Here is a 26,660-nt window from a genome sequence, read left to right as displayed (position 1 = left end):
TAGAACACGAAAGGGAAAATAAAAGATTAGCGATGGAAGAGAAGAAGCTGGCGCACGAGCTGCAGCTTAAAGAGTTGACTTGACTTGACTTGACTTGACTTGAGTTGGAGCTGCGAGCTCTACAGTTGAATGCGTCCAGTAAGGATAATGGTGGCAGCGTACCAAAGGCTCAACAGGAGCCAAACTTTTATCTACCCAAGGATGTGATTGCCAGTTACACGGTGGGGGATGACATCGCCAAGTGGCTGGAGGCGTAGGAAGTGGCCTTGACAGCCCATGAGGTACCTGAAAGCAACTGGGGGGTGGCCTGTATTGCTACATACCTCCCAATGTCAGGGACACCCTTTTGTATCTAGCAAAGGCGGATCAGGTTAGGTATGCCCCCATGAAAGAGGCGCTACTTAAGAAATTTGGCCTCAATCCTGAAAGGTATCGGCAGAAGTTCCGTGGCAGCCATAAGCTGTCCACGCAAAATTGGGTGGATTTTTTTGATTATGCCCGTAAGGCGCTAGATGGTTGGGTGCGTGGCAGCGAGGTGCAGGATTTTAAGGGCTTGTATAATCTGTTTTTAAGAGAGCACCTCTTGGATAAGTGTTTTCCGGAGCAGCGCCAACATCTGGTGGACCGCAAGTTGACTGATCCCCGTGAGCTTGCGGAGGAGGCGGACATTTAGGTTAGCACCCGGGTGTCTCACAAGGGCCCCGGGGGAGATGGCCCGAAAGGCGGACAGGGTTTCCCCCAGAAGAAAGAGGGGGAGATAAAAAGGTGGAGTTCTCGCGAGGCCCACAAACTAGACAGTTTGGGAAAGGAGTAGGGACCCCACCTCAGTCCAATTCTCCAAAGCCCACCTACCCTGACAAGAGTCAGCAGCCAAGGATTGTGCGGTGCTATGAATGTGGGGAGATTGGACACTACAAGGGCGATCCTAAGTGTCGCAAGAAACCCCCAGCCCCAACGGGAGGGAAGAGCCCCGGGGTGGCTAGTGTAGCGCTTGGGGTGGAGCTGCCCCTAGATAGGAAAGGGGAGTGGACAGGCCTGACCCTGGTTTCACTCGGGGATAGAGAGATGGTCCCAGTGGTGTTCCTACCCCCGAACACTGCTAAATAACAGCAGAGGGTGAGAGTTAACGGGGAGGATGTGGAGGCTCTGAGGGACACAGGTGCCAGCATGACCACCGTAGTGAGGCGGCTGGTGTCCCCAGAGCAGGTAGTCCCCAAAGAGTTCCATCCGGCCGTGTTGGCTGACGGTAGTGTGAGTCACTATCCAGTGGCTCAAGTTCCCTTTGAGTGGGGAGGAGTCAAAGGCCTATTGAGAGTTGCGGTGAGCCCTGCCTTGCCTGTGGGGTACTAGGGAACGATCTAGAGCACACCGACTGGAAAGATGTGGAATTTCGAGCCAATACTGAGATGCTGGGGTTACCAGGATGGACCTGCGTAGTCACGCGGTCCATGGCTGCCCGGCATTGAACTCAACCCGGGTTGGAGCCTGGGATAATGGCCCAACCCAACGCCGATTTCAGAGAGGAGAATGTGGTGGAGGACACGCCCCGTGTGATGGATGGGGAGCCCGCGGAGGTACCCCCGGAGTCCGCGGAGGTGGATGTCGTTCCCGTGGGGGACTTGCCGACCCTTGCCGACTGGCATGTGGAAGGAGGGCCTACCCGGGAGGAATTTTGTCAGGCGCAGAGGCAGTGCCCCACGCTTGATGGCATGCGGCGGCAGACCGAAGCCCAAGCGGCCAATCAGGAGACTGGCGGTTATCACGTATATTGGGAGGTTGGCCTCCTTTACAGTGAGCCTAAGGTTCCGGTGCATGGATCTTCGAGGGCCTTAGTGGTCCCCCAATGCTACCGGGCCTTCCTGTTGGAGTTGGAGCATGAGATACCCTTATCCGGACACCTGGGCCAGGACAAAACCTTTGCGCGGTTGGTCCCACATTTTTATTGGCCCAGGATGAGAGTTGCCTCTGACACCTATTGTAAGACCTGTAAGTCTTGCCAGGCGAGTGGCAAGACTGGGACTAAACTGAAGGTCCCTTTGGAACCGCTCCCGGTGGTCGGGACCCCTTTTGAGCGGGACGGGATCGACATTGTTGGGCCGTTGGACCCTCCGACCTCAGCGGGACACCGGTTCATTTTGGTATTAGTGGACCACGCGGTACCCAGAGGCTATTCCTCTGAGGACCATCACTGCACCGGTGGTGGCGCGGGCCCTGTTGGGGATTTTTACCCGAGTGGTATTCCCCAAGGTTGTGGTGTCAGACAGGGGCACGAATTTCATGTCGGCCTATATGCAGGCCATGTGGAAGGAGTGTGGGGTGACCTATTGGTTCTCCACTCCTTACCACCCCCAGACTAACGGGCCCGTAGAGCGCTTTAACAAAACTCTAAAAGGGATGATCCGGAGCCTGCCAGAGGACTTGAGGCGGAAGTGGGACATTCTCCTCCCTCGCCTGCTGTTCTCCTACCGTGAGGTGCCGCAGAAGGGAGTCGGGTTCAGCCCTTTTGAGCTGCTCTATGGCCATCCCGTTAGGGGGCCCCTCAGCCTGGTGAAGGAGGGGTGGGAGAAGACTTCGAAGAAGCTTCCCCGTGATGTTGTCAGCTACATGTTGGAATTCCGCAGCCAGATGGCCAAGCTGTGGAAGGCAGCCTCAGATAATCTGGAAGCTAGCCAAGCCGTCATGAAGGAGTGGTATGACCGCAACGCTCGGACGTTAAAGTTGGACGCTGGACAGAAGGTGTGGGTCATGGAGCCTGGGGAGCTTAGTGCCCTCCAGGACCGGTGGACTGGTACGTACGAAATTGTGGAGCGACGAGGCCAGACCACCTATGTCGTTGACTTAAAGACCCCCCCGTCAGCCCCATCGGGTGCTCCACGTCAACCGCCTGAAGCCGCACCATGAGCGATCGGAGCTTGCTCTCCTCATGGTGACGGATGGGAGCGAGGAGGAAGAGAGTGAGGCTCTTCCTGACCTTCTGGCGGCCCAGGAGAAGGATGGATCGGTGGAGGTTGTGATCCTCTCCCCATCCTTGACCCCAGAGCAACAGAGGGACTGCCGCCAGGTGTTGGGGCAGTACGCCTCGTTGTTCTCCCTCACGCCTGGAATCACTCATTTTTGTACCCATGATGTGGACACAGGAGACAGCCCACCGGTAAAGAACAAGTCTTACCGGCTATCTGACCGAGTGAAGAACAGCATCCAGAGTGCGGTGGCGAAAATGCTGGAGCTGGGGGTGATCGAACCTTCCAGCAGCCTGTGGGCTAGAACGGTGGTGTTGGTGCCCGAAAGCGGCCCCACCGGGCACCACACCAGAACTGCGGTTCTGTGTGGACTACAGGGGATTGAACTCTGTCACGAAGACAGACGCTCACCCGATCCCAAGGTCAGACGAGCTGGTGGACCGGCTGGGAGCAGCCCAGTACCTCAGCACCATCGATTTGACGTCAGGGTACTGGCAAATTGCCATGGCCGATGGAGCGAGGGAGAAAAAGCGTTCTCCACCCCCGAGGGTCACTTCCAATTCAGAGTGATGCCCTTCGGGCTCAAGAATGCTCCGGCCCCCTTCCAGCGGTTGGTGAACCAGGTGCTGTCTGGCCTGGAGTCCTTCTCAGCGGCATATCTGGATGACATAGCTGTCTTCAGTAGCACCTGGGAGGACCATCTGCAGCACCTCCAGGAGGTACTGCAGGCTCTGCAACGGGCTGGTCTGACTATCAAGACCAGCAAGTTCCAGATTGGACAGGGATCTGTCGTTTACCTGGGACACCTGGTGGGCGGGGTAAGGTGCAACCCCTCCAGGCCAAAATTGAGACCATCTTGGCCTGGGAGCCCCCCAAGACCCAAACTGAGGTCCGAGCTTTCCTCGGCCTCACTGGGTATTACCGCCGGTTTGTCAAGGGATATGGCACCATCGTAGCTCCCTTGACAGAATTAACGTCCAATAAGCAGCCACGAAAAGTAATCTGGACGGCTGCTTGCCAAGAGGCATTCGAAACTCTGAAGCACGCGATGTGCACCGCTCCGGTGCTTGCACCACCTGACTTCGCAAAAGAATTCATAGTACAGACTGACGCCTCTGAGCACGGCATAGGTGCGGTGCTCTCGCAACTCAACACCGAAGGCCAAGATCAACCTGTGGCCTTTATCTCCAGAAGACTCCTCCCTCGGGAACAACGATGGAGCACCATCGAGCAAGAAGCCTTCGCGGTGGTCTGGGCTCTGAAGAAGTTGAGGCCATACCTCTTTGGCTCTCACTTCCTGATTCAGACGGACCACCACCCCCTTCGCTGGCTCATGCAGATGAGAGGCGAAAATCCCAAGCTGCTAAGGTGGTCCATTTCTCTACAGGGGATGGACTTTCGGGTGGAAAATCGGCCCGGAGTTGACCACACCAATGCTGACGGTCTCTCCCGGTTTTTCCGCCTTAGCGATGAGAACTCCCTAGAGGTTGGGTAGCTCTCCCCTCTTTCGGCTGGGGGGACGCGTGTTAGACCTGTCAGCCCTAGGGTGGTCTTTCCCTGTATTTTTTGCCCTTGCCTCATTTTTTCCACCCTCTTTTTCGTTGGCCTTAGGTCTCCGAGTGCCTTTCCACTGCCAATCAGCGTTAAGGTGCAGGTGCTCTCTTTCCCCAATATGGCTGCCACAGGCCCCTGCTACTGCGGAGTGGCCTTTTTAGTAGCACCCTACTTGCCAGGAGCTGCCTGGGACCCTACAACATTGTTGCGATACCAGCCCGCCTTTTTCTCCTATAGCTAGAGTGGGGAAGCTCCTGGAACTTGCTGGAACCTTCTAGAAGAAGGGTGGGGTTTACTTTTGCCGCCTTAGAGGGTGGTCACCTGACCTAGGGCTACTTAAGGAAAGGAGGGAACATTTTTTAGTCAGTTGGGGCGACGCAGACCTGGGGGAACCTACGCAGGAGCTTTAGGCGGTAGGGCCTAGTCAGGGACCTATGCCACTGAAAGTGACAGGGCTTAGGTGCTGCCTTTTAAGTTGAGTGAGGGATCCTGAACTAGCCCACTGATCTGGCCCAGCGGGAGGGGAACCCAGGGATACCCTACCAAGCCTGACTGGGAACTCCCTTCAGTCACCAACTCAACCTACCCTCCCCCCCCTCCCCCCCAGGAACAAAACTGCTAAGCGCACCAGATCCAACAAGTGCCAATAGGACAACAGAAACTTACCACAGAACTGCTGGGGGATCGACCAGGTACCTGCGCTGTGCCACTTCTGCGCTCCCTGACGTCACCTGAGCCCCCTCTCTAGCTTGTTCTGCCACTGGCGTGTGGCCTGCCACCTCCCAGCCTACCTGCCCTGAGCTGGGGCGTCTCTGGGGGGAAAAAGGGGCGCTGGGCGCCGAACCGATCGCCACCCCCCAAGCTGCAGGCCACCTCTTAATTTCTTCTACCCCCATCGGGGTTACCAAAAATAATTGCTCACCGCCGCGGCCCTGGGCCGTGTCGCCTGTCCCCTGCCATCCTCGGGGCCCGCGAGGAAGACCGGGGCCGCGCCACTGCCGTCGCAGCCTCAGCAACGCGGCCCTCCGTGAGGAGAGGGCCGCCGGAATTCGAAGTAGGCCTCGCCGGGACTTGAAGCCGCCACTGGGGTCACGTGACGGGGGCGGACTGCCAAACGCCGCCCGAGGAGTGGTGGAGGAAGCCGCGCCCCCACAGGCCGCGCTGGGATTGGCGGCTGCGGGCGCGCCTCCCCTGTAGAAGGCCCAGCTGGTTCTCGGTCCCCGGAGACTCCGCCACGAGGTCCCTGCCGGCCCCGGACAGTGCCGGGAAGAGTGCTGACTGGCAGGAGGCTTGTGAGGAGGAGGGAGCCCCTCCCGACTGAGAAACCGGCGCAAGGGCCCAGCGGAGGCCGAAGAGACAGGTAATTCCCGGGGAGGGCGGGAGGCCCACGAGGCCCGGAGCACGCCCCTCCCCCGGGGAAATCTATCGTGGAGCCGCTAGGCCCCCACTGCCACAGAGCGTGAATGAACTGGGCCACGGCCCCTTCACTAGGTGCCTGACTGGAAGGACATGGGGGAGAACCAAGGGTACCACTAAGAGCGACTCCACCGCAACCTGGCGGGACGTACTATTCCGGCTGGACTTTTGGAGAGTGGTCTCAAAGACCCCGCTTCATGCCCACAGGGAAAGCTATAGTTAATACCTTGTTTGATTGCCAGGTTCAAAGCTTTGCTGTCTGGCCCAGTGATATTCAATGTTCAGCGCTAGAAGGAATTGCAGTGACTAACGCTTGAAGGAATTGCCCAGTCTAGCGCTAATGAATTGCTCTGTGCAGCGCTATGTTTAAGTGCCATGTTTTGGAGCCCTATTGATTTGCCATGTGCGGCGCTATGTTAAATGCCATGTTCTGAGCGCTATTGAAGTGCTATGTGTAGCGCTATGTTAAATGCCATGTTCTGAGCGCTATTGAAGTGCTATGTGTAGCGCTATGTTAAATGCTATGTTCTGAAGCGCTATTGAATTGCTATGTGCAGCGCTCTGCGTAAATGCTGGGTTTGACGCTCCCCAGGATCGCCAGGTGCCGCGCTTTGATTCCATGCCAGGTTTTGATGTGTTAATGAACTGCCCAATCTATTCCTAATGAAATGCTTTTGATCCTAATGTTGATCAAGATAAAACTGATTGGTTTTATTCAACCAACTGGTGTGGTGTCAATTATTGCGTGCGTTTCCTGTCTCAGTGGATGTGTGTGCTGTATGGTCACTTTACACGTAAGCCTTTGGGTGCCTACCCGCTCGAGTCGCGTTACCCCCAGAGGGCCTGGTGACCCCCGGTCCTACAGTGGTCCCCCGACCTTCAAGAGACAAAGCCCACAGCGGACTCTCCAACGACGCCTGAAGCTTCTTTGGGCAGGCCCTCTCTACTGCGAATGTCTCTGGCCGTGAAAACCCGACGTCTCAGGACACCTCTGCATCTGCCCGCCCCGGCCCGAGGAGAATAGTATACCTCTTTTTGCTATACTATATAAAGAGGCTGTTTCCTACATATACTGAAGGCTAGTAGGATTAGGAAACATTAAGAAGTTGCTAGACTGAAGCATTTAAGGTGGCACACTGCCAACACTGACACTCCAGCCTAGGAAACCCATTCTTATTCTGTCACCATGTCATGTCACCTTCAATTGATTCTATAGGGTAACTGAGCTTTGCCCTGTGTTGCAGTCCTCGTTAAATGCAGAGGAGCTGTGCATAATAAGGGTTTACACTCAAGCATACCCACTTTTCCTTTATAAATTCAAAAGCCGTTGGGGCACTCTTTTACCAGGGGTTTTCAGCCACAAGGTGGCAAGGAACTTTTCAAAGAGCGTTACACAACTCTCTTTTTGTTGAGAAAGAACAAATGTTACTTACCTGTAAACTGTGGTTCTCTAGTATTGGTGTCTTTCATAGATTCACATGCTTGAATATTCCCCGTCGTCGAAGTGGGAGTCCGACGGTACATAAAAAGCAATAAGTTTCATATATATAGATACATACATAAACTATATAAGAATAAAATACATATATAAATAAACTTTATATAGTTTAAAATAACATATCAAGTCAAAAGTACCATAGGATAACATTGACACATAGGAAAGCATTGAAAAAAAAGAAATAACTTTACTGACATATCCATGTCGTTTTTATAGTCCAAACTCCAGCCAATCAGGCGCAAGCACCCTCTAGAACCTTCTCCTCAGAGGCTCAGGCCCTCAGATTTTCGTAGCACAAGAGTGACAAAAGAGTCTAATGAGGAGAAGAGAGCCTCTGAGGGGAGGAGGGTGGGTCGCATGTGAATCTATGAAAGACACCAATACTGGAGAACCACAGTTTACAGGTAAGTAACATTTGTTCTTCTCCAGTATTGGGGTGTCTTTCATAGATTCACATGCTTGAATAGAATAGTGAGCAGTACTCTGCAGCCGGAAGAGGCTGTATCAAACATTGCATGAAATACAATACCATGGCATGAAGAACCAGAAAAACTGATAACAACCCAAGGAGGGAGGAAGCAACATAGGCTCACCTTTATTTGAAGAGGTTGCGAAGAACTGCTCGGCCCACTGCTGGATCTGTTTCTTTGATAGCCTCCAGGCAGTAGTGCCTCGTGAAAGTGTGCCCGCTGGACCACGTAGCTGCTCGGCAGATCTGGTGAATGGGCACACCTGCAAATAAGGCAGTGGAGGAGGACATCGCCCTTGTAGAATGCACCCTCACTCCGGAAGGAAGGGGCTTGCCAGCCTTCTGATGGCAAAAGGATATAGCTGAAGAAATCCAACGTGCAATGGTTGGTTTAGTAACTGAATGTCCTTTGCAGGTTCGCCCAAAGGCAACGAACAGTTGATCCGATTGGCGAAAGGGTACCGTTCTGTTGATATAAAACTTGAGGCACCCTTTTAAGTCCAAAGAATGTAGACTCTGTTCCGCAGGAGATTGCGGATTAGGAATTTTTTTTTTTAAATCACGGGTTCATTAAGATGAAAGTCAGACGGCACCTTGGGCATGAAAGCTGGATTAGTGCGAAGGATTACACAGTCTGATTTAAATTGGAGAAAAGGAGGCTGTATTGTGAAAGCGTGAATGTCACTTACTCGGCGTGAGGAAGTCAGAGCCAGCAGGAGGGCGACCTTTCAGGACAAAAATTTTAAATCCGCTGAGTGGATGGGCTCAAAGGGCGCCTTCATAAATAGCGCCAATATGATGTTAAGACGCCATGTGGGCGGAGGGCGCCGAATGGGTGGGAACATGCGGAACAATCCTTTAAAGAATTGCTGAATCACTCTAGAGGAGTAGAGGGAGGAAGAGCCGTCCTGGCGAAAACGAGAAATTGCTGCCAAAAAGACCTTTAGAGTGGAATGAGACAATCCTGACTGGGCTAGCTGCAAAAAGAAAGGCAGTATCTGTGCTGGAGAGGCGTGCACTGGGTGAATGTTGACAGACGAACACCAATGACAGAAGCGCTTCCACTTTAGTTTGTAGGTCTTTACCGTGGAAGGCGCCCGCGCCTTGGCAAGAACTTCCCTGCAGGCAGGTGAAATATTCAATTGAGCAAATTCAAGGTGCTCAGGTTCCAGGCAGACAATTTGAGTGAACTGGGATTCGGATGGCAGATCCGACCGTTGTTCATTGTTAGAAGGTCCGGCCGGGGGCGAAGGAGGATGGGCTCGCATTGAGAGACGATCAGTAACTCCGAGAACCATGCCTGCCGTGGCCACCGGATAGCAATCAGGAGAATGTGGCATAGTTGTCTCCGCATTTTCCACAACACCCGAGGTATCAGAGGGATTGGCGGAAAAGCGAAGGCCAATATCTTGCACTAGTTCATCGAAAGGACATTCCCGCACGACCCTCTGTGGGGAAGCCAACTTGCAAAAGACTGGCATTTGCTGTTCTGTGGAGTTGCAAAGAGATCCAGGCCCGGTTGACCCCAAAGGCTGAAGACAAAGTCCAGAGTCGGCTGATGCAATTCCCACTCGTGGGTCGATGACACTGACCGACTGAGTGAATCTGCTAGAATGTTGGAAATGCCTGGCAGGTGGACTGCTGTGAGCGTGATCTGATGGACTATGGCCCAATCCCAGATCTTCTGAGCCAGCTGGGAAAGCAGTGGAGATTTGGTCCCACCCTGCTTGTTTAGATAGTGCATGCTGGTGGTGTTGTCCGTTTGAATGAGCACTGGTTCCCCTTGAAGCTGGCGTCGGAAAGATTTGAGTGCAAGGAAGATCGCCATCAATTCTAGCCTGTTGATGTGCCAAGAAAGTTGGGACAGAGTCCATTTGCCCTTGATGGACAGATCCTGAAGGTGTCCGCCCCACCCCTCCAGGGAGGCATCCGTGGTAAGGACGAGTTCCGGGGCTTTTGTCAGGAAAGAAGTTCCGGCTGCGATGTTGCGAGGTTGCGTCCACCAGTGCAGAGCTTATACCATGCGAGCAGTTACGAAGATCCAGTCGCTGAAAGAACCGGAGACCTGACGCCACCGTTTGTCTAGTTCTTCTTGAATGGGACGACTCTTCAGTCTGCAATGTGGGATCAAAGAAATGCAGGAGGACGCCATCCCCTGAAAGGACTTCAACATGCGGACTGAAACTGACCGCTTTGATCTGATGTGAGCTGCGAGCTGCAGGATCCGTGTTTGGCGGTCGCCGGAGACAAAAGCCATGGCCATGGAAGTATCGATAGTAGCGCCTAGGAACGTTCTGTGAAGAGCTGGCGAGAACTGAGATTTGTGTATGTTGACTGACAGTCCTAGAGAGTGGAACAGAGTCCGGCAAAACTGAGTATCTAAGGATGCTTGGCGGTAAGACTGAGACTTGATGAGACAATCGTCCAAATATGGGAATATTTGAATGCCTTGCAAACGCAAATGGGCCACCACCGGGGCAAGGACTTTCGTGAAGACTCGAGGAGCGGAGCGGAGCCCAAAGGGCAGGACTCTGAATTGGAAGTCCCTCTGGCCTACACGGAAGCGTAGATATTTCCTGTGGCGTGGTAGAATCGGCACGTGGAAATAGGCATCCTGAAGATCGATTTGTCGACATGAAGACGCCTCGTGAAAAGAACTGAAGAATGTCCTTCAGCGTGAGCATGCGGAATGACTGGTCTTTTAGAAACTTGTTGAGGGACCTCAGTTCGAGGATAGGGCGCCACTCCCCAGACTTCTTTAATACGAGGAAAAAAACGGGAATAGAAGCCCAGCCCCTTCTGAGATTTTGGAACCACTTCGATGGCCCCTTTCTTGAGCATAATGTCGATCTGATGGAAAAGCTCCTTGAGATGAGCGGGAGGAGGACTGGTTAGGGGGGTGTTTCGAGGGAATTTGACGAATTCTAGGGCATGGCCCTTTGAAACAATGTCCAACACCCAACGGTCCGAAGTTATCAATGACCAATTTGAAAAGAATTTTGAGATTCGTCCTCCAACTCGGAAAGGAGGGGCCCTGAGGGAAGTGGGGTGGAAACAAATAGAGTCATTGTTTTTTGGAGGAGTTCCCCCTATAGTTGGACTTTCCTCTGTAGGATTTGCTAGTCTGTTGTCTATAAGACTGTGGGTTCTGGGAGGAAAAACGTTGGTGTCCTTGGTTGCAAGAGCGGTATTGTGTGGAACAGCCACGAAAGTAGGAGGTGGTGCTGCGTCCGCGAGCACCCCGAAAAGGCTGCCTCCTAAACTGCAGCGTACCAAGGGAACGAGCTGTCGCTGTGTCCCTCTTTATCGTTTGAAGCGCCTCATCTACGTGCTGTCCAAACAGCGACTCCCCATCAAAGGGCATATCGAGGATCTTTGCCTGGACTTCCTGACGAAAAGAAGTAGAACGAAGCCAGCCTTGCCTCCGGAAGACAGCTGCCCCAGCTAGCTGGCGAAAACCAGTTGATGCGATATCTACAGAGCAATCAATAATCTCTGAAGATGCTCTTTCTCCTTCCTGTAGAATTTTGAGAGCGTCCGCTCTAGAGAGCTTAATGAAGGCCTCCATGTCCGACCACATTTGGCGATCGTAACGACCCAAGATGGCCAAGGAATTCGCTGCCCTGACTGTTGTGGAGGCCATGGTCGAAAATTTCTTCCAAATGGCGTCCAGGCGACGCCCATCACGGTCAGGTGGAGAGGAAAGTGGAGACGAGGGATTCTTCGAGCGACGTTGTGCCGCCTGGGTGATGACTGAATCCGGCTTAGGCTGGGATACCAAGCAAGCAGGAGAAGAGTCTGGAGCTTTATACTTTTTCTCCAACCGCGGGAGAACTGCCGGGATTGAATTCGGTGTCTTCATCAGTTTAATCCCCTCATTCCAAATGAAGTCAATTATGGGCACGGCCCGAACCTGTTTCTGTGGCTGCGATTTAAAATCATACAGAAAACAATCCTCCTCCCTCACGATCATGGGGAGATAAAATCGCTGTGCCGCCCTTTCCATCAACTGATGGAAACTTGTAATGTCAACAGGTGGAGAGTTCACTGGCGACTTCGGAGGCGAAGAAGGCGAATTGATTTGATAATCGTCCCAGTCGGCCATAGTGTCATCGTCATCACCCTGGAGTTCTCCATCTTACGTATCTGGAAGAACGTCAGCGTCACCCTCTGCAGGGGATACTAGTATAGGGGCGGATGGCGTTGGCTCCGCCGGCGCTGGAGAAGGAATCGGAAAGTTCGGTGGTGCGTCACGTGGAGAGCTGTGAGAAGAAGGTGGAAAACGGCGATTGTAATCCTCTAACATAAATTGAAGATTAGAGATGAGGGATAAAGGCAGCTGTGCCATTGGAACTTGCACAGGAGGGTCCTGCTCGTCCTCTTGATAAAAATGATCCTCCTGATCCTCATCCTCGAAATCTTGACATTTTATGAAAAGTTCTGAGGGACTGCGAGCAGCCCGGAATGTGGAATGAATGTCATCATCAGAAGCCGAGTCTTCCTCATTGCCAGAGGGAAACAGCTGTTGCGGTGGTTGAGTGGCCGGAGGCATCGCAATGGATTCCAAAACAGCGTGGCGACGCTGAAGTAGGGAATCGTCGACAGGAGCAGACGTTGACGTAGAAAACGGCACCAGTGGAAGAGATGCAAACTTTGCTGAGGATGAAAGGCTTGCCATCACCGTCGACGAAGCCACCGTCGACGAGGCCACCGCCGACGAGGCAACCGTCGACGAAGCCACCATCGACGAAGCCACCATCGACGAAGGCACCATCGACGAAGCCACCGTCGACGAAGCCACCGTCGACGATGACTATTTCTTCTTCTTCTTGATCGTCGACGAAGATTTGGACATCGACGGGATAACCAGCTTCTTCGTTGTTGACGAGGATATTGGAATCGTCGACGAGACAGCCTTCAGCGAAACACAAACCACTGTCGACGGAGATATCGTCGACGAAGCCGTCGTCGACGACATAGGGAATCTGCTGGAAACCGTAGTCACCATCGTCGACGAGGTTGTAGAAGCAGCACATTTCGTCGACGGAGTGACCGTCGACGAGCCAGTCGACGGTCTGGCACGTTTTTGAGAGGAAACATGCGCTGAAGGAGCCACAGACGCCCGAGAGTGAGATCTCGGGGGCATTGGCGTAGTAGCAGAATGTACTGGCGCTTTAGAAACTCCCAAAAGGTGAAGCTTTCTCTTTTTTAGAAAAGGAGAGGGCAAATCCTGTACACTACTACGCTTCGAAGAGACTCCAGTGCGGGCAGAAACCAAACTTTCGACATCAGAGAGAGGATTATCTGCGTCCTTCAACTTCTGAAGCCACAGAAGGAGGCGACCCTCTCTATCCTTGAGAGTCTTCTGTGAAAAAGTTCTGCAGATTTTACAGTTGCCCACCTTATGGTCAGGGTAAAGGCAGTAGATACATTTTTCGTGAGGGTCCTCAGAAAAAACTCTCAACTTCCCACAAGAAGCACAAGGACGGAAAAGAGACTTCTTACTTGAACACATGAGGATAAGTTGAAGAAATCCAACCAGAGAAGAAAAACTGAGCAGAGCTCAGGGAGACTCCCTTCACACAACGTGCGGTAGAAAATCTGAGGGCCTGAGCCTCAGAGGAGAAGGTTCTAGAGGGTGCTTGGGCCTGATTGGCTGGAGTTTGGACTATAAAAACGACATGGATATGTCAGTAAAGTGATTCCTTTTTTTTCAATGCTTTCCTATGTGTCAATGTTATCCTATGGTACTTTTGACTTGATATGTTATTTTAAACTATATAAAGTTTATTCATATATGTATTTTATTCTTATATAGTTTATGTATGTATCTATATAAATGAGACTTATTGCTTTTTATGTACCGTGGGACTCCCACTTCGACAACGGGGAATATTCAAGCATGTGAATCTATGAAAGACACCCCAATACTGGACAACTAACACTTCTAATTCAGGAACGCTAGGTAAAAAATAAAGCACGAACTGGAAAACAGGAGCCTCAAAATTTGCACAGAAGTTCCCAGATGTGTGTGTTGGGGCAAACGACCTTTACAACACGGTCGTAACACCGTGATACATTTACAACGTGGTCATTACAACGCAAGTCGTTACAATGACTTGCTCTAGATGGCGCTCTACACTAAGGAATAGTAAGATTTACTATTCCAACACCTTCCCTACTGTTACACACACTGAAGTTGGAATAGTAAATCATACTATTCCTAAGTCCAGCGCAAGTCATTGTAACGACTTGCATTGTAATAATCGCGATGTAACGTACTGTGATCTGAAGGATCACGTTGTAACGTCACATATTCGTGTGTTGGTGATTCAGAATTACTCTGCGAAGGTACCCCTCTTTCAACCACTTATATTTGCAGATTTGCATGCATTTGATGGGAGTATATCTGATTGTTGGTTTTGTGAATTATTGTAAATGTGAGTTTTTCCAAATAATATGTGGATGTTATATCAAACTTATGTGTGGCTTTAATTTTGGCTGTGGATACGTAGACATTCCTGTCCTTGATTCAAAAGTTATGCCTCAGTTTGGGCATGACCGACTTGGAGGCTTGGTCATTAAGGACTACTCACCCAACAAGACTGCCCTTGTGACAACAACAGTTGGTCCAGAAACTCAGACCTTACTATAAAGACTGGCACACCTTACCTACTGTAGCCACCGTGGCTGTAGCAGAGGACAATAACGTCTTTCCCCAGTTCTCCCAGTACCCCCACGCAGTCGGAGACGTAGAAGAGCAATCCTAGGGGAAAATCCAACACAATAATCAGCCTCCACCAGCAAGCAGGCCAAGCCGAGTGCCTTTATTTAGCAAGTCAAAACATTAATATGGCAAGACCCATAATAAAGGAACCATGAATCCTAGTATAGGAGCATAATCCAGCGTATTGAGCTGCTGGAGATTGCTGTGGAAATATACCCAGTACATACAGAGTGGTATAATAGATTAATCATTTGGAATTTAACAGAGCTATTTGCCAGTGATGCAACTCTGAGGATACTGATAATGTTTCACTCTAAAGAAGCAGGCTTCATAAAAATATTATAGGGAGAACAAAAATGGTGTACATGGCAATGAGAAAAATCTTAGGATTTATTTTTTTAAACTCGGGATACTAATATGGTCGCCATAACAATGTACTTGACCAGTTTCATGAGGTAATTTGGGTAGGAGTGTGCAACATGATTGCTTGTTAGGTTTTAAATAAACATTTTTATGTATACCGACATCTACTTTGCATTCATGTCTTTTTTTAAATTATTTATTTCTATTTATTAATAGCAAATCAGTCGTCACATTACAAATATCGCATTATAGTACAGTTAGTGGGCGTCAGTGTGGAATTCAGCAAGCAGTGTCACAATTTTCTTGGTTTACAAAAGCATGCATGTGTGATAACATTCTCATTGCCAATAGTTTGAATCATAACGTGTTCTCCCTTGGTATAAAATCTTGTGCATTAACTCTTGGGACAATAAACGAGCTGCCTGTATATATGTTCCATTTTCCCCAAATCCCTTCCCATTTCCAGGGACATATTCTACTTTCATATACTGTTCTTTCGGCTCGTTGTCTTTACCATTCGATTTTATGCTTGAGATTTTTTTTTGTGTTCGATAAAAGTTCTATCAGAAACACCACAGTCATTCGCATCCTCTGGAGGGAGATTTTTAAAGACTAGGAGATACCCCAGCATCCACTGCAAGTGGATTGGGGAGAAAATTCTGCAACCACACCGCTGCACTGGAGAGGTACGGGAGAGTCTCGGATCATTCAGGCATGCACTAAGCAGTTTTGTTGTGTGTCAATTTAGAGTCCGTATATAGGCTTCACGATTTATGCCCTTATATAGGTACAATTCATATTGCCCTTATTTAGGCATAGAAAATTCAGCCCTTATTTAGGCATTGTCCATGCTAGCCAAATACAGGCATGGTCACCTACATCCGTCCATCCACTTCACAACGAGTTCTTGGAAAACCAGACTCTTAAGCCTTTAGGAATTTCCCTTGCTTGGATATAGATTTCTCCAAGAACTCATTCTTATGCATGAACATCTATTCCTTAGGGGTTCATTCATGAAGTTCCTCTGCCCGACTTTTACGTCAATACTGGCATTCCTAAACACCTTCAAGGTATAAATATACCTGCACTTGCCCTGGCAAACCACGGTCCTCGGCCCTCGGTCAGATCCAGTCAGATCCAGTACGACTGCTACGCGGTTCGGACGGCAAGTTTGGAAGGAGATCGAGTCCCAGCCTGACGCACTGACCAGACGCTGTCATCCTCCTCGCAGAGAATCCAGCTCCAGTGTTTCTGAATCCCCTTGCGGGGTGTTTGATATCGAGTCCCAGAAAGAGATTCCAACCTCTCTCATTCTAAGGTATGGAGCAGGCTAGAACCTAAAGAAACTTTTGGCAACTCTTGGCTAAACTAAAATATAGCTAGCTATACTTTAGAACACAGCACCTACTTCATACCTCGTACTACACTTAGGTTAGGGACACTGGGGTAGAACTATTTAGAAGCACCAGATGAGTATCACATTTTAGCGTGTGTTATTTATGTATGTATTTTAATAAATATATGTCATAGCTACAAATCATGCTATTGCAGTATTATTTTATCTTACTGCTAACTCTGTACGTATCGTACTTCGCAGCCTGTCTTACGATTGTAGCAGTTCATATCTCTTGCATGAGAAATAAGACTGTTCAATAAACCCTTTTTATTGAAACGCCCGTCTCTCTATTTCTATGCAACTCTGTAGAAACGAAGCATGCACGATTGAGTGAAGCTGTTATCTATTGTTTCTACGATTCTGAGATTGTTCCGACTCGAAGGGAAACAAAGTTGTCATGTTTATGCGGTTGTCAGAAACTAATTCCTTCTTGTTCATTCGAGAAGTTTCTAGTGACCTCTGAGTTAGCTGGCACACACAAGTAATTAAGTTTAATATACTCGATAAAGACATACTGATCTCAGTCCTATGTCAAATCTACAGTGTATGTTATTCCAATGCGCAGAGCCTATCAGGAATATAGGAACTACACTACATGGCGCCCAACGGTTTGGTAAGGCACTAATTTAACGCTAGATACTGAAGTAACTCAGTCGTGCTTTTCTCAGAGACCTTCTACTCATAATACTCCATAAGACGTCTGGAGTGGGTAGGGATAATATCCGCCATAGCTGAAGAGGACAAAAGAACAAGTTAATTACCTTCGGTAACGCTTTTTCTGGTGGATACAGTATCTGCCTGTGGATTCCTCACCTTGTGAATTTCCCCTGCGCCAGCATTCCACGGAACATTTTTCCCCAGCACTCCACGCCGACGTGGACGACGTCATAATGCATCGGCTCCGCTCGCGACTCCGTATGACGTCACCGGAGCCATAAGAGAACCACGTCGGCGTGATGACGTCAGTTCCACCCATTTTTTCCGTGCCTCCGAGGCGAACAGGTGAACCAACGACAGACTCAAAGTATACACAGTATACAATATACAACCACATATACATAGTATACAAAGAAAAGGAATGCTAAATAACCCAGCATTTCCTACAAATGTACAAGAAAGTATAACAACATTTCAAAACGAGACCTCTTTCACGGTATACAGAGGTGGACAACGGGGAGGCGGGTGGGCCAGTGAGGAATCCACAGGCAGATACTGTATCCACCAGAAAAAGCGTTACCGAAGGTAAGTAACTTGTTCTTCTGATGGATACATCTGCCAGTGGATTCCTCACCTTGTGAATAGATTCCCACAGCAGTCCCCACTCCCGGAGGAGGGTGTCCACCTTCCTATACCAGAAAGTCTTGCAAGACAGAGCACGCGAAGTGGCCCTCCCTCCTCATCTCAGAGTCCAAGCAATAATGCTTTGCGAAAGTATGGAGGGAGGCCCAAGTCGCGGCTTTACAAATATCTGCCACAGGAACACCCCGGGCCAAAGCAGATGTAGATGATTTAGCTCTAGTTGAATGAGCTCTAATACCCTCAGGAGGAGTCTTACCAGCCAGGGCGTAGCAGATCTTGATGGCAAGGATAATCCATCTCGACAAAGTGCGCTTGTGCACCGCTCTTCCTTTCGAATGACCCACATAGCCAACGAAGAGCTGATCGTCCAGACGAAAGTCTTTCGTTCTGTCCAAATAAAAACTCACAGCCCTCTTAGGATCCAGGCGATGGAGTCTTTCCTCCTCCTTGGAAGGATGAGGAGGTGGATAAAAAACAGGGAGAGTAATGGACTGCCCCAAATGAAACGCAGTAACAACTTTTGGCAGGAAAGCAGCCCTGGTCCTGAGAACCATCCTTTCAGCATGTAATGTAAGAAAACGGGGTTTAGAACTAGGAGCCTGAAGCTCACTCACCCTCCTTGCCGAGGTTATGGCTACAAGAAAGACCACCTTAAGGGACAACAGCCTCAAAGGACAGCTATGAAGAGGCTCAAACGGGGACCCCATCAGAAAAGTTAAGACAAGATTGAGGTCCCACTGTGGCATTACAAAGGGAGTGGGAGGAAACATGTTTGTAAGGCCCTTGATAAACCTCAGTACAACCGGAGATTTAAACAGTGACGGCTGATCAGGAAGGCATAGAAAATCCGATAAGGCCGAAAGATGGCCCTTGACCGTAGCCACAGCACAGCCCTGCTGATCCAAGGAAAGAGCAAACTGGAGCACATTAGAAAGATGGGCTTTTAAAGGGTCAATGGACCTCTCTCCACACCATTTCACAAACTTAGACCACCTGTAGGAGTAAATGGACTTGGTGGAGTGTCGCCTGGCCGATAAAATAACATCCACCACATCAGGCGGGCGAGAGAATGAACTCAGGTTGCCCCGTTCAATCTCCAGGCATGAAGGTGTAAGCTCTGGAGGTGGGGGTGTAGAACCTGCCTCTCTGACTGCGAGAGGAGGTCTGCCCTCAGAGGGAGACGGAGCGGAGGGCTCGAGGAGAGGTGGATAAGATCTGTATACCACACCCTTCTTGGCCAATCCGGGGCGACCAATATGACTTGGGCCCGGTCTTGGCGAATCTTCCTCAGAACCCGAGGAATCAAGGGTATGGGGAGAAACACGTAAAGGAGTTGCGAGCCCCAACTCAACTGAAACGCGTCCCCCAACGCTCCCTGCCTCGGAAACTGGAGACTACAGAAAGACGGGCAGTGCGCGTTCTCGCGAGTGGCGAACAGGTCCACCCGAGGAGTTCCCCACGTCCGAAAGACGAGGCGAACCACCTCCGGATGAAGCCTCCACTCGTGATCGGCGGAGAACTGCCGACTGAGACTGTCCGCACGAACGTTCAACACCTCGGCCAGATGATTTGCCATCAGACAAATCTGATGGGCCTGAGCCCAGGACCATAGACGTAAGGCCTCTCTGCAGAGACAAAGAGACCCCACTCCTCCCTGCTTGTTGACATACCACATCGCGGTAGTGTTGTCTGTCAGGACTTGAACCGACTGACCGCGAAGGGAAGGGAGGAAGGCCTTGAGCGCCAAACGAATCGCCCGCAATTCCAGAAGGTTGATGTGAAGCAACCTTTCCTCTGGAGACCAAAGACCCTTGATCTCCAGATCCCCCAGATGAGCACCCCACCCTAAGGTGGAGGCATCCGATATCACCGTTGCCACCGATGGAGGTAGATGGAAGGGCTTTCCTTGAGACAGATTGCCCTCCATGCTCCACCAAGATAGATCCGCTGCAGCTTCTCTGGAGATCCTGATCGACTCCCTGAGGTCTCCATTGTGCCGATACCACTGCTTGCGGAGGCACCACTGGAGCGCCCTCATGTGCCAGCGTGCATGGCTGACCAACAGAATGCAGGAAGCGAACAGACCGAGCAGGCGAAGGACCTTCAGAACTGGAACAACCGCTCCATTGTGGAATAAAGGGACCATCTCCTGAATGTCGAGAATTCTTTGAGGAGGAAATGCTCGACACACAGTAGTGTCCAGTACCGCCCCTATGAACAGGTTGCGTTGAGAGGGCAACAGGTGAGATTTGGGCACATTTATCGAAAAACCCAAGTCGAATAACAGCTGAGATGTTACCTGCAGATGACGTTGCACCATCTCCGGGGACTCTGCCTTCAGAAGCCAGTCGTCCAGGTAGGGGAAAACTGGAACCCCCGACCTCCTGTGATGAGCAGCCACCACTGCCATCCCCTTTGTGAAGACTCGAGGTGCAGAAGTAAGACCAAACGGGAGGACCGCAAACTGGTAATGTTGCGACCCAACCGTAAAACGGAGATACTTCCTGTGCGACTTCAGGATTGGGACATGGAAGTACGCGTCCTGCAAGTCGAGCGACACCATCCAGTCTCCTTGCTGCAACGCTTGAAGAACCTGCGCAAGGGTCAGTATCTTGAATTTCTCCTGTTTCAGGTAAAAGTTCAAGATTCTGAGATCCAGGATTGGACGTAATCTGCCGTCCTTTTTGGGAATCAGGAAATACCGGGAGTAGCATCCCTGACCCCTTTCCTGCTCCGGAACCACCTCTATCGCCCCTTTTTGAAACAAAGCCAGAACCTCCTTCTGTAAAAGGAGCAGATGGTCCTCTGAGCAGTAACCTTGGCAAGGAGGGTAAGGGGGAGGAAACTCCCGAAAGGGAAGGGCGTATCCAGTCTCCACGAGGTTCAAAACCCAAAGGTCTGTTGTAACAGATTTCCAACCCCGCAGAAAGTGGGACACCCGACCCCCCACAGGTCTTACATGATCCGGAATGGGGATCTAGGGCTGCTTCCCTGAAGCCTCATTGGGAGCAGAGGAGGAGGAAGAAGAAGAGGGGTTACGTCCAGAACCTCTCCGACCCCTTTGTCTCCCTCTATAGGACCTATAGAGGGAATTCTGTTGTTGCTGCTGCTGCTGCTGAGGTAGTCGGAAGGAGCAAAATGAAGACCTTCCGAAACCCCTAAACTTTTTAAAACCAGATCCTTCAGCAGGTGCTTGCAGACCCAAAGATTTTGCAGTCACCCTACTGTCCTTGAATCTTTGAAGGGCGGAGTCAGCTTTCTCTCCAAATAACTTCTGTCCATCAAACGGTAAGTCCACCAATGTGGCCTGAACATCCGTGGAGAAGCCAGATGAATGGAGCCATGCCTGCCTTCTTGTGGCTATAGACGAGCCCATAATTCTCGCCACTGAATCTGCTGTATCAAGCCCCGATTGGATTACTTGTCTAGCAGCAGCTTGAGTATCTGCGACCACCTCCATGAAGGACGCTTTATCATTATCCGGCAGCTTAGGGGCTAAAGACTTCATTGAGTCCATCAATGCATGCACATAACGACCCAGCAAGCACGTGCCATTGGTAGACTTTAACGCCATACTTCCCGCTGAAAAAGTCTTCTTAGCTGCCTGGTCAACCTTTTTGGAATCCCTATCAGCAGGAGACTGAGGGAACGCCCCTGAAGCATGCTTTGAGCAGGACGCCTGCACAACCAGACTCTCTGGAGACGGGTGTGTTGAAAGAAAATCCGGATCTCCAGGTGCCACCCTGTATCTTCTCGCCACCTGCCTGAGAAGAAAATGGTTTTCGCCAAACCTCCAAAACAGGCTCCAAAATGGCCTCATTAAAAGGCAGCAAAGGCTCAGATGTTGAAGTGGGTGAATGCAACACCTCTGTCAATAGATTAGACTTATATTCCGCAGAGGGTAGCTGTAAGTCCAACAGTTCTGCGGCCTTTTTAATAACCACATGGTAGGGAGCCAATTCCTGTGGTGGAGAAGATCTAGACGAAGTATGCTTCCACTCAGGGGTCGTATCCAGGCCACTAGCCTCCTGTATCCCTTCAAACTCATCAGAGTATGTGTCCACTTCACCTTCCTCTACCTCCACTCTATACCTTCCTTCTTCCAATACCCTTTGGGCCTCCCTTCTTGATCGAATCCGTGGAGCCGGCGTCGTCGGCGTCGTACGCGGCGTCGGCGGAGCCAGAGGTGTCGGAGTCGGCGGCGCCAGAGACGGAGTCGGCGGCGCCGGACGCGGCGCCGAGGGAGTCGCCAATGGCGTCGAGGAAGGCTCCGAAGAAGGTCTATCCTGACGAAGCCGAGATGGATCCCCAGACGGCGCCGGAAACTGCCACGAAGGCGCCGTCGGCAGAAAGGGCATAAAGGGGACCTGAGCGTAATGCTGCGGCACCCCTAATGTATACGCCATAGGACCCACGGGACCAGTTGGTGCACCGGATAGGAAGGCAGCCCGATAAAAGATTCCATACATGGCATTTAAAAAATGCGAAGAATCAGCACCTGGAACCGGGAACTGTGGATAAGGTGCCAAACCTGTATCCTTCTGCGGAGTACCTGGCAGCGGCGCCGCAGTGTCCTCCACCGGAGCCACAGAATCCTCAGTCCCTGGAGGAGGCTCTTCCCCTTGCTCCTAACTACCATTAGAACCAGGCGACTCCACTGGAACCGGACACGGCGCCCGTGACTGCGCCGGAGACTGCGCCGGTGATCGCGCTGGAGTCCGCTTCGGCGAAGGAGATCCTCCCGGAGACTTAGAAGGAGAAGGAGAAGGCGACAAGTCCTTACTTCGACGTCGTCGAGGCGAAGCCGATCTCGATCTCCTGTTCTTAGAGGACCGACGTCGAGATGAATGTTTCCTTTTTTTGTGATGTTTCTTCGACTTCGATGACCTCGAAGTCGACGACTCTGGCCTCGACTTCTTCTTTCTCCCTCTCTTCTCCTTTCCGATCTTAGCCATAAACAGCTTAGCCTTCCTCTCCTTCAATGCTTTCGGATTCATCCTCCTACAGCATACACAATCTTCAACATCGTGGTCAGACAAAAGGCACCACAAGCAATCCTCATGGGGGTCCGTCATCGACATATGTCCCCCACATTCCCTGCAGGGCTTAAAGCCCGACTTCCTCGTCGAAGACATTACAGATTTTACAAACAGTAACACCTAACAACTACTAAGTAGCAGGAGAGTACTGGAAAAACCGTTGCGTGTCGACGGCGCGGAAAAAAGGGAACTGACGTCATCACGCCGACGAGGTTCTCTTATGGCTCCGGTGACGTCATACGGAGTCGCGAGCGGAGCCGATGCATTATGACGTCGTCGGCGTGGAGTGCTGGGGAAAAAAGTTCAGTGGAATGCTGGCGCAGGGGATATTCACAAGGTGAGGAATCCACTGGCAGATGTATCCATCAGAAATCCTTTGTATTAGCTGTTTGGTTTGTTCAACGTTGAAGGATACAGTGTTCCAAAATATTGTGCACCTTATCTTTGTTCCCTTGAAACTTGCTCTGCAACTTTCATTAAACAATGTCCGAACACGGCACAAACACCGATACTGGTGGAGCTGTATCCGACGAAGTCGCAGCAGCTTTTGATTATACAGGTTTTAATGAAACCGATGAAAATGCGAAAATCATCGCTCCAAATTTAAGAAGAGCCATCACTTGTAAAACATGGCCTGACACTTAGAGGTGGTAGAGCAGTTTTTGTAATAGAGGCACATGAATCTCACCAGACAGAGGTATTCTATTCATAGATAGTATTCCCAGAATCAAATCCAGTAACTAAAACGTTTCACTTCTACAAAGAAGATGAACCACCTGAGGAATATATTCCTTTCGAGGATATTGAAATTCCACTCACATACTAGGAGCATGAGCTCTGGTTTAAAGGCACCCTAAAACATTACAATCACATTACCAGGCTCGGTCCACTAGGTAGACCAGGAGCTACATGGCCGATTTTAGCTGGCTACACACCACATCCTGACATTGAAGATATGACAGGTGTAAAATTACTTGCTCAACTCAAGGAGTTAATTAAAATTTACAGACAATTGGTTCAATATGTCATGCGGACTTTTACACTCCAACCACCATTAGTTATTCCACAACATAATACTCACCAGGGGAATACACTAAAAATCACTCCACAGACTTTACATGCAGTCATGGGTAAAATGCCCACAAAACGTGAACAAATTCCGTTCTGGATAGCTCAAAAAATTACTCAAATTGAAGCGGTATTTCCTAATTCCAGCCCTTATGAGAAACATAGAATTCTAACAATCTGTTTACCAATGGGGATCACACCACATCTGGAAGACTGCACCTCTTGGGGCACAGTCTTTGCTTCTATCTACACAAAAACACATGGTGTTCCGTCTACGGTGGTAATACCTGATGTCCTGAAACAAATTCAAAACACATACGGGGCACAGCCTGCTCTGAATTTAGGTATGAAGTTACTTAAAAATCTCGACCAGGTCTCAACAATAATATTAAAGGAGAAGCAGCAGCAGTGGTGAGCCGCCAGAAATTAAGGGAATTTAATGTAACAGAACAACCACAAGAACTAGCCAGAATAATTGAAAAATCCTATGGAGAATTAGGCCGAGACAGTTTGGGAGGGAAACCAGTTAAACCACAACTGTCTGAAAGTCCTGATAAGGTCTTTACTAAAAACATTCCAACATATTCTAAAAAAAAGGGAAAATAGCAAACAGCATTCCAAAGAGAAGCGTTCTCATTCCCGAGGCAGGTCTCCCCAAAAGGAGCCCTCGGAAAGGAGGTACAACCTCAGGAATAGGGATAATTTGAGAAAATCTGACAGATATCAAGATACTGATACACGTTCCTCTCGTACATTTCAGATATCGTCACAGACATCCAAAAGAAGAGGATGGTCAGAAATCAAGGAAGAACGCATGAAGTCCAAAGACGATCAACACGTTCAGAAAAACAAACCAAAACCTCAATTCTCCAAAAAGAAGGTAGCAGGTCTGAAGATCAGACATGCCGAGGATTCTGAGAACACAACTCAAGAACGGAGAATGGGCTCACACAATGTTGGACAGCGCAGCAGAAGTAACAATAGCTCGCCAGAACCTGAAGGGACTTCTGGAGACAGTGGACTTGAATGAAGATATACAAGTTGAAACTGTAGATACCAGGGTTAGTTCTCCACATAGGTTATATGAAATAACACTCCGGATGGAGGGAGACATACCAAGAAAAGTGAAAGCACTCTTTTGGGAGCATCTTTTAAGGGGTTATGATATACTTCTAGCAGAACGGGACTGGCCACCAGAATTTGTCAGAGTGCCCACATGGCGAAGATATTATGCCAGCCTTCTCTAACCATGTTCCAGTACATTTAAAATATACTTATGCCAGGAAATGGGCAGTGGCCTAAGTCCCAGCATTATACAAAAATCATGTAGGATGGGATGAGGACTCACCTCACCATAAGATCCAGTTAAAAAAATCAACCAGCTGCACAAAGGCAGTACCCAGTTAAGCAAGAAGCTAAAAAACAGGTCAGAGAGATCTTAGATCAACTTGAATACCAGGGGGTGATTGAAACATGCACCTCATCAATGAACAAACCTTTGTTTCCTGTCTCCAAACGAGACAATACATATCGTCTAGTTTTGGATTACAGACACCTAAACACTTGTTGCAAAACATTTACAGTGCAAAATGCACACAGTACAGCATTAATGAATAACATTGTGCGTAAAAAATATAAAACCACATTAGACATTTCAAATGGTTTCTTTTGTCAAAATATTGCACCTGAAAGTAGATATTTGACCGCTTTCTCAATAATGTGGACCCAGGGTCAATTTTGTCGACTCCCACAGGGGTTCAAAAACAGCCTGGGGTTATTCTCAGCAAGAGTAACAGAGTTACTACAAACTTATGATGACGAGGCATTTTCATATGTCGATGATATATATCGGACAGGCGATGACCTGGACAGGCACTTGAACAGGGTAAGCACCATTATAATGGGCTTCACTTCTGAGGGTTAGAAATTCAATTAAAAAAAATCAAGAATTGCCCATCTCAACGTCCTTTTCCTAGGATATGAACTTTCAAGTGAAGGCAAAAGCCTGGCAGCCAACTTTTTAGAAAAGTGTGCGCTGCTCCAACCTCCAAAAATGCTGAAAAACTTACAGTCAATTCTAGGTTTCCTGAATTTCGGAAGAACTTACATTTTAAATTACGCAGAGAGGGTTAAACCTCTCTACAAATTAATCAAACCTCATTTTAAAATCACACATTGGACACAAAATCACGCCGAAATTTTGCGTTCACTTCAAACAGACATGTTAGCAACAAAACACTTGCAAACACATGTAAACGTACGCAACTTAGAGATCCAAATCATTCCGGGTCAATGCGGATTCACCTACTTAACTTTTAACGAAGGTGAAAAAGTACCAATTGCATACAAATCACACTTGTATACACAAGCAGAAATGAAATTCACTTCTACGGAAAAAATTCTGAAAGCAGTTCAAACAGCAGTAGCAAAAGAAAGAGCCCTAGCACAGGGGAAATACATTATGGTTGTGACTCCTGTACTAGCCTTAGAGGCAGTTACAAAAGCTAGCATTCCGAATGCAAAAGCGTTACATCCGAGATGGATACAATGGGTTAATTCTCTTGCTGCAACTGATGTTGAATATGTTTTTGATCCTTATTTGAAAACACAAGAATTCCTGCAATACTAACACGAATGTCCTCTGCCTACTGAAATTCTCCCTCTGGATCAGTACGAATTTATACTAACGGATCTGCACAACCCGCTACGGAGGGGTAAACAAGCTTATAGTGCGGCATGCGCGATCGTTAAAGGTCGTATGCGCGATGGCAAATTCAGACCAATGGTCACAAAAACGCAATCTCTAGGAGATTGTACAGCTCAGCAAGCTGTACTACAAGCATTCAAGATGGCACTTGAAAATACAGATCG

At 49.5% G+C, this 26,660-nt stretch overlaps 1 protein-coding gene across 2 annotated transcripts in view; it reads right to left on the bottom strand.

The window, feature by feature from the left end:
* The window catches only part of FAM114A2 (family with sequence similarity 114 member A2), a 310,681-nt gene that overhangs the window by 214,361 nt on the left and 69,660 nt on the right, over positions 1-26,660 (bottom strand). For both annotated transcript variants that reach the window (XM_085617644.1, XM_085617643.1), the window contains exon 4: positions 14,570-14,663. In XM_085617644.1, coding sequence (XP_085473770.1) covers positions 14,570-14,663 — 94 coding nt within the window. The remainder of the gene's footprint in view (positions 1-14,569; positions 14,664-26,660) is intronic.

Source organism: Triturus cristatus, chromosome 7 (genome assembly GCF_964204655.1).
Source record: "Triturus cristatus chromosome 7, aTriCri1.1, whole genome shotgun sequence".
In the NCBI taxonomy this organism is placed as follows: Eukaryota; Metazoa; Chordata; class Amphibia; order Caudata; family Salamandridae; genus Triturus; species Triturus cristatus.
This window is presented reverse-complemented; position numbering and strand designations above follow the sequence as displayed.